Source organism: Petromyzon marinus, chromosome 75 (assembly GCF_048934315.1).
Source record: "Petromyzon marinus isolate PM22_M1 ecotype Great Lakes invasive population chromosome 75, UKy_Petmar_22M1.pri1.0, whole genome shotgun sequence".
Lineage (NCBI taxonomy): Eukaryota > Metazoa > Chordata > Hyperoartia > Petromyzontiformes > Petromyzontidae > Petromyzon > Petromyzon marinus.
The window spans coordinates 2,365,332-2,373,484 of NC_133741.1; the positions used below are offsets into that span (position 1 = coordinate 2,365,332).

The following is an 8,153-nucleotide window of genomic DNA, read 5'->3' on the forward strand; positions in this document are numbered from 1 at the left end:
TTGTAGTACGGAGTTAGACTGATGGCCTTAATCTAAGTTGTCTTGTGGTTGTTGTTTGACTTGCATTCCACTGGGATTTTTGCACACAGCGTTGGTGTACGGTGCTTTTTCAGGAATATCTTGATGTTTTTTCCTGGATTTTCTGTTTGCACAGTCACATAATCACTTTAAGATGTTTTCTTGTTCATGTTTTTTTTGTTTGTTGCGGTTGCACCCGATTCAAGAGCCGAATGGCTCACAGGGCTATACCAAATAAATGGAAATGGTTGAAAAAATGGATTGAACCGCAGCCCCACCGCTACCGTCCACACCACAACTCGCCGCCTCTGACGTCACCCCTCCGCGTGACCGCGAGCCCTCCCAGGGGGAGGTGTACCCCGCTAGTGACGTCATGTCATCAAGGAAACTCCACGTCTAAACAAGCGGACGTGACGTTGAGTCTGCTTGGTCGCTTCCGATTTCCATTCCAGTAAAGCAAATACCACTGGCGTTTCATCAACGTAAATTACGCATTAATTATGTCGCAGGGTCATGTGCGGATCAGCTGCCAAATTAAACTATGAACGCCCATTCACTCCATATATGGGCACGTCTCGTTAACATAATTTATTCACACTCCCGTTGACTTGCGGAGAGGCGATGGGTGCTAGTGACGTCATGTCATCTACCCCGCCGCGCGCTTCCGTGTGACGTCACGAGATTTCGAGGAGCTGCTTCACAACATAATTTATTCATATACCCCCGTTGACTTGCGGGGAGGTGGTGGGTGCTAGTGACGTCATGTCATCTACCCTGCCGCGCGCTTCCGTGTGACGTCACGAGATCCCAGGAGCTGCTTCTGTGCGCGCAACTCTCTAGGATTGGAGGTGAGACGTTCACATCGTGATGTTGGTTGTTGTTGTTGTTCACCCAGGTACAGCCTCGCTTCTTCCCTCTCTCTCGTAGTGATAGCAATTGAGTAGCGGCAAGTATGGAATCGATGTCCAGGTTGGAACGTTGCTACGTGGGGCCGAGCGATGCAGGCCTTGCCTCCTGCCCTTGCCTGACTGACTTTGCTTTGATTCTCTTAAGTTGTCTTAAGTTTAATTTGTCTTCACCTGGCTGACTACTTCACCTCTCAGAGTCTCCATACTCTAGTTCAGGATCATCGAGTTTTTGCTTTGTTTTGCATTTGGGGGTGGGGGGAGGGCGATGCTTCTGCGCGTATTCCAAATTGAGTAATCTGCAGGCCTAGATTTGAAGCTTTCGTGACTGCAAGGATCCATACTCTTTGGTTCTATTCGGTAAAGTCACGTAGGTAAAAAAATAAATCAACAAAAATCACGACGTTTCGGCCACAACACAAGTGGCCTTCATCAGGTGACGGGACCAGACTGTCTAGAGGACAGCGCTGGAGTGAAACTGACAAGCTCACCCCAAACTTTCGCAGCTCTAAAAATTCCCTTTTCACACCATCAATAGGTAAACTCCCCCCCTCGCCAACCGGCATGTTCACCCGCATGTACACCACCTCTACACCGTTCATCATGCTAAGTCGGCCAATTAAATGCAAGTTTTTATGCGAATTCCTTTGTCAAGGCACCTTAATTTCTCTCACACAGCTTAAAGGTCGCGGTCTGAGCTTGGCTGTGTTTCACTCCAGCGCTGTCCTCGAGACAGTCTGGTCCCTTCACCTGATGAAGGCCGCTTGTGTTGTGGCCGCAACGTCGTGATTTTTTGTTTTATTTTTTACCTACGTGACTTTACCGAATATAACCAGAGTATGAATCTGCAGGCCGCTTGTCAACACTGGCATATTCGGACGATACCAGTCCAGACGTTTAATTTTAGTCGGAATGAGACGTCAAAGCATTACACAATTACACTCGCCCACCAACACGCTCACCCACACGCTCCCACTCATACACTTACACACTCACCCACTGTTAGCGAGCATCTATGAAGGCCGGCACGGCACACGAAGGGGTGGGTGACCAACACCACGCCCGGACTGCCTTTGTCTCCTGAGTGGCGATGTTTACACACCGCACCAGGTACTCATTTGAGGCCGAGTTGACCTAGGGGAGGCCTAGGACCAGTTCAGATATGTGTCACTCGTGTTGGCTTTGGGGGGAAATCGAACCCGGGTCACCGGGTTCATACCACAGCGCGCTAACCGATACGCTACCGCCCACACACACACAACAACAACCGCCATTCGCCACTAAGTGGCGGTAACGTCACCACGACGCTTGTGCCAGGCCATGTGCACCTTGAGGCCACGTGAAGTGTCGAACGCCCGCTGGCAGGAGGTCACGGGGCAGACCCAGGTGCCACGGGTCGACTGACTGAGATGACTGAGATTACTGGCTGATGCACCACCAGTGCCCTCTACTGTGCCAACACACACAAAAAGACAACGTTTAAAGGGGTGAGTTTACAAGACGGACTTAATTATATCTATCGACTCTGTCTTACTAATCAGGGTGACCGCTTCATTTGACCAGAATGGTGAACCTGGAATGCTGGATTGGTGACGTTTGCACGGCAGTGGGTCCAGCCTGCTTGGACAGTGCGTGGGCAAAACCTGCCCTGTCACTGAGAGAGGAGGCAGACTGACCAGTAGCTTCCACAGTCGGTGTGGGTGCCCTTGCCCTTTACACCTAAAGCTCGCGTAGCGCTCCTCCAGATGCATTGTTCCTGGATAATTGAGCGCCAATCGATCAGCGCTGCAAGGTATCATCATAAACCCATTGTATACTACATAGGGATGCGTTTCTGACAATGTTATATCTTAAGTATGAATAATATATGAGGGCTTCATTGGAGTATCTGTAATAGCGCTAATAAGAATACAAATGCTAAACATTTAATACAAATAATGATTTATAACATCAGTTTTATGTACTATACTTACGAGTGCATTCTACTTTACTAATCCTACAAGTCAGTGGAGGGAGACAAGGTTGAAGGAGCTGCTGCTCTTCCAGTCTGGGTCATTCTCAGAGAAAGGCTTCAGGACCTCCCTAATCTTAGTGCAGACCTCAATATAAATTTGTATGGTGAGGTTTTTTTAGATGGAGCCTGAGACTAACCTGGTCGTGTGAATTCTCAACTGGCTAAACGAGTCAATGTCTTTTTTAAATATAATCATGACCACGAACCGTGATCATTAAATAGCGGGGGTTGGGGTCTCATTGGCCGAGCGAACAATGGGGCTGGGTACGTTTGCTTGGCTCGCGCTGCTGCGTGTTCTCACTTGTGAGCACTTTGTAAACTTAAAAAAAAATATCAGAACAAAAATATCCAGGACAAAGAGTAACAAATCTGCACTTTGAAGGTTCGCACTAAGCGAGGTCTACCTGTATGTTGTGTGTAATATGTATGTGTCTGCAGAATCAATCACATGGAGAAGAGAGGCTCGGCAAAGCCTGGAAGTGAAAGGCACCAATGCATCCAGTGTCCATACAGCACAGATCGGATGGATAACTTGAAGAGACATCAGAGAAAACATTCAGATGAGAATGCTTTCAAGTGCACTATGTGTGGGAAGGAGTTTATATTATCAAGAAACCTAAAGAGGCATGAGAAGATCCACAAGAAGAAAGTGAAATCGACTTGTGAAAGTCAACATGCTGCAATGACCCCCAAACGGAGATCAGAAGAAAATTCTAACTTGGCAACACGGCCAGGAGTGACAGTAAAATGTGAAGAAGTGAAATGTGAAGAAGTGACGGTGAAATATGAAGATCAAGATTCGACTCCAGGAGCCACTCTACAAGTGCATGGAGGCAGCGTGAAGCAGGAGGAACATTCCGATTCTGAGGGAGACCGAATCAATCACATGAAGAAGAGAGGCTCGGCAAAGGCTGGAAGTAAAAGTCACCAATGCATCCAGTGTCCATACAGCACAGATCAGATGGGTAACTTGAAGAGACATCAGAGAAAACACACTGGCGAGAAGCCCTTCAAGTGCAGTGTATGTGGTAAGGCATTTGCAGAGTCAACATATCTTAAGAAACATAATAGAACACACACGGGCGAGAAGCCCTTCAAGTGCACTGTGTGTGGCAAGGCATTTGCTCGTTCAGAAACGCTTCATATTCATCAGAGAACACACACCGGTGAGAAGCCCTTCAAGTGCACTGTGTGTGAGAAAGCATTTGCTCATTCAGACGTTCTTCTTGTTCATCAGCGAACACACACCGGTGAGAAGCCCTTCAAGTGCACTGTGTGTGGAAAGGCGTTTGCTCAACCATTAACTCTTCATATTCATCAGAGAACACACACCGGTGAGAAGCCCTTCAAGTGCAATGTGTGTGGGAAGTCATTTGCTCAATCAAAAACTCTTAAAATTCATCAGAGAACTCACACTGGCGAGAAGCCCTTCAAGTGCAGTGTATGTGGTAAGGCATTTGCAGAGTCAACATATCTTAGGAAACATAATAGAACACACACGGGCGAGAAGCCCGTCAAGTGCACTGTGTGTGACAAGGCATTTTCTCGTTCAGAAACGCTTCATATTCATCAGAGAACCCACACCGGTGAGAAGCCCTTCAAGTGCACTGTGTGTGGGAAAGCATTTGCTCATTCAGACATTCTTCATATTCATCAGCGAACACACACCGGTGAGAAGCCCTTCACGTGCACTGTGTGTGGAAAGGCATTTGCTCAACCATTAACTCTTCATATTCATCAGAGAACACACACCGGTGAGAAGCCCTTCAAGTGCAATGTGTGTGGGAAGTCATTTGCTCAATCAAAAACTCTTAAAATTCATCAGAGAACTCACACTGGTGAGAAGCCCTTCAAGTGCAGTGTATGTGATAAGGCATTTGCAGAGTCATCACATCTTAAGAAACATAATAGAACACACACTGGCGAGAAGCCCTTCAAATGCACTGTGTGTGGCAAGACATTTGCTCGTTCAGAAACTCTTCATATTCATCAGAGAACACACACCGGTGAGAAGCCCTTCAAGTGCACTGTGTGTGGGAAGTCATTTCCTCATTCAAAAACTCTTAAAATTCATCAGAGAACACACACAGGCGAGAAGCCCTTCAAGTGCAGTGTATGTGGTAAGGCATTTGCAGAGTCAGCATATCTTAAGAAACATAATAGAACACACACGGTCGAGAAGGCCTTCAAGTGCACTGTGTATGGGAAGGCATCTGCTTGTTCAGAAACTCTTCATCAAAGTACACACACAGGTGAAAAGCCTTTCAAGTGCAGTGTATGTGGTAAGGCTTTTGCAGAGTCAGAAAATCTTCAGAAACATAATAGAACACACACAGTTGAGAAGCCCTTCAAGTGCATTTTGTGTGGGAAGTCATTTGCTCAATCAAATACTCTTAAAATTCACCAGAGAACACACATAGGTGAGAATCCCTTCAAGTGCAGTGTATGTGGTAAGGCATTTACAGAGTTAGCACATCTTAAGAAACATAATAGAACACACACCGGTGAGAAGCCTTTCAAGTGCACTGTGTGTGGGAAGGCATTTGCTCAACCATTAACTCTTCACATTCATCAGAGAACACACACTGGTGAAAAGCCCTTTAAGTGCATTGTGTGTGGCAAGTCATTTGCTCATTCAAAAACTCTTAAAATTCATCAGAGAACACACACAGGTGAGAAGCCCTTCAAGTGCAGTTTATGTGGTAAGGCATTTACAGAGTTAGCACATCTTAAGAAACATAATAGAACACACACGGGTGAGAAGCCCTTCAAGTGCACTGTGTGTGGCAAGACATTTGCTCGTTCAGAAACTCTTCATATTCATCAGAGAACACACACCGGTGAGAAGCCCTTCAAGTGCACTGTGTGTGGGAAGGCATTTGCTCAACCATTAACTCTTCACATTCATCAGAGAACACACACAGGTGAGAAGCCCTTTAAGTGCACTGTGTGTGGCAAGTCATTTGCTCATTCAAAAACTCTTAAAATTCATCAGAGAACACACATAGGCGAGAAGCCCTTCACGTGCAGTGTATGTGGTAAGGCATTTGCAGAGTCAGCATATCTTAAGAAACATAATAGAACACACACAGGTGAGAAGCCCTTCAAGTGCACTGTGTGTGGAAAGGAGTTTACATTATCAGGAAAGCTAAAGAGGCATGAGAAGATCCACAAGGAGAAAGTGCAATCTACTTGTGAAAGTCAGCATGCTGCAATGAGCCTGTCTCTCGTGAAACGAGAATCAGAAGAAAATTCCAACTTGGCAACACAGCCAGGAGTGACGGTGAAATGTGAAGAAGTGACGGTGAAATGTGAAGAGCAAGATTCGACTCCATTACCCAATCTACAAGTGGATGGAGGCAGCGTGAAGCAGGAGGAGCATTCCGATTCTGAGGGAGAGCGAGGCAATCCCCAGCAGTTTGTGGATGTGGAGGTGTGGGTGGAGTTTTTGGACAAAGCTGAGTAGGAGGGGCCAGCACGTGTGAAATAGCACCTTGGAAGATGTGTAACCAGAGGTTTGAGACATTTTCAAAAGCATTCGCCTTATTCACAGGCTTCTGTCATTTAAAAAAATGCATATGGGTGTCGGTGTCATCCAATCAGAGATGAGCTTTATGTACATATGAAGTCATTGAGTGTCAAAGTGAAATACAGGCAGTCCCGTAGTTACAGAAGGGTTGGGTTATGGAAGGGTTGGGTTCCACAGATCCACAACCCAAATTTCCGTATGTCAGAAACTGAACAGTTTTCTCCCATAACAGAGATAAAATCCCATTAGCCAGAAAGAGTTGTGCCTCCCCTACCCGATTACTAGTTCGTTTTCTCTCAGTACTATATCGCAATGTCATCCGTTTTCTAACGCACCTGTATCGTATCTCTGTATATACGCTCTGCACCTCCTATGGTTCTTTCATTTAATAGAATATTGACCTCATCCGTAATTTAAACTAATGTAAAATATATTGTATCCAATTGTTTATACCACTATACATTGTTATATTTATTTCTATCAGAAAGCAGTCATTCCGAATGTTTGTTTACCGTGCATTACACCAGGCCTAAACTTCTCCAAAAGCTGTTGGCTGAGACCATAAATAATTGAAGTGTAAAATTTGGATTTAAAGCTTTCGTGACTGCAGGGATTCATATTCTTGGTTCTTTCTGTAAAGTCATGTAGAAGGGAAACAATAAAATAATAAAAATATAAAACAATACAATTCTCACGACGTTTCAACTGCAATACAAGCGATCATCATCAGGTGTGAAAACCACAACAAGAAAATTTGAAAAAAGTGGCGGTTATTTTTAACGTTAGCACCACGGAGAGAGATTTGACAGTTTGTTTTTTCAAATTTTCTGTTATATTTGTAAAATTTTGGGTAGTGTTGAGGTAGATATTCGATGAACTAAAAAATCGTAAAAAGTCAGAGGGTACGTACACGGCCATCACCAGTGATGATTATCCTTTTTTTCAATGGTTTTACTTAACTTGAAAGCTGTGTCGTGGTCAAATCTTGTAATCTACATTTCGTCCACTTCCCGTTGTCCAATCAATCCCTAATTTTGCACACGTACTCAGTTCCGGTGACAATGCATGCCTGTATCAAAATCGCCATCAGTCAGTCAATTATTTGGCTCCTTTAAAGCAATTAACATTTTGTATGGACGCCTTATTTTTATATATTTGTGTAGGTCAAAAACGCCGCGGTCCCTACACTCTCGAATCGTCTCGCCAAAAAAGCAGGCACCACGTGTCTCAGGCAGATTCATTTCTAAAATACTCAAAGCAGGCAAGCGATGATATGGCAGCAGGCGCCGCATCATTGACATACTTCTTGACGGTGAGTTAAACCAAATTGTGGTTTTTAAAAATTAAACTTCATTCCTGTTTGGATATCGTCAAATCGTGTAATCAAAATGGCACCCTGTTCACCTTGTCCAATCGAGTTATTAAACTTAATTCCTCTGTATGCCGTGTTCAAATCTTGTAATCTACATTTCGTCCACTTCCCGTTGTCCAATCGATCCCAACTTTAGCACACATACTCAGATCCAGGCAATGCATGCCTGATTCAAAATCGGCATCAATTACTTGCCTCGTTTAAAGCAAGTGATATTTTGTATGCAAGCCTTATTCAATGAGTGCTTTGCGAACAGGTTTTATGAAAATAATATTAATGCAAACTTAGGAGTCGATATTTTGGCCACAACACGTG

At 44.7% G+C, this 8,153-nt stretch overlaps 1 protein-coding gene across 2 annotated transcripts; it reads left to right on the top strand.

Moving 5' to 3' along the window:
• The first annotated feature begins 718 nt into the window (after positions 1 to 718).
• LOC116957497 (uncharacterized) lies at positions 719 to 7,907 on the top strand. 2 transcript variants are annotated; one of them, XM_032979677.2, is made up of 2 exons: positions 719 to 866; positions 3,376 to 7,907. In XM_032979677.2, exon 2 carries the CDS (start codon positions 3,386 to 3,388, stop codon positions 6,401 to 6,403), a length of 3,018 nt encoding a protein of 1,005 aa, XP_032835568.1. In that variant the 5' UTR covers positions 719 to 866; positions 3,376 to 3,385; the 3' UTR covers positions 6,404 to 7,907. The 2 variants fall into 2 exon arrangements, with proteins under 2 accessions (XP_032835568.1, XP_075912375.1); XM_076056260.1 differs by lacking the exon at positions 719 to 866 and adding an exon at positions 1,756 to 2,410.
• Positions 7,908 to 8,153: the final 246 nt, after the last annotated feature.

What these genes read in the sequence shown, in the direction of transcription:
- LOC116957497 (XM_032979677.2), top strand. Translation starts at nt 3,386, where the DNA reads ATGGAGAAGAGAGGCTCGGCAAAGCCTGGAAGTGAAAGGCACCAATGC.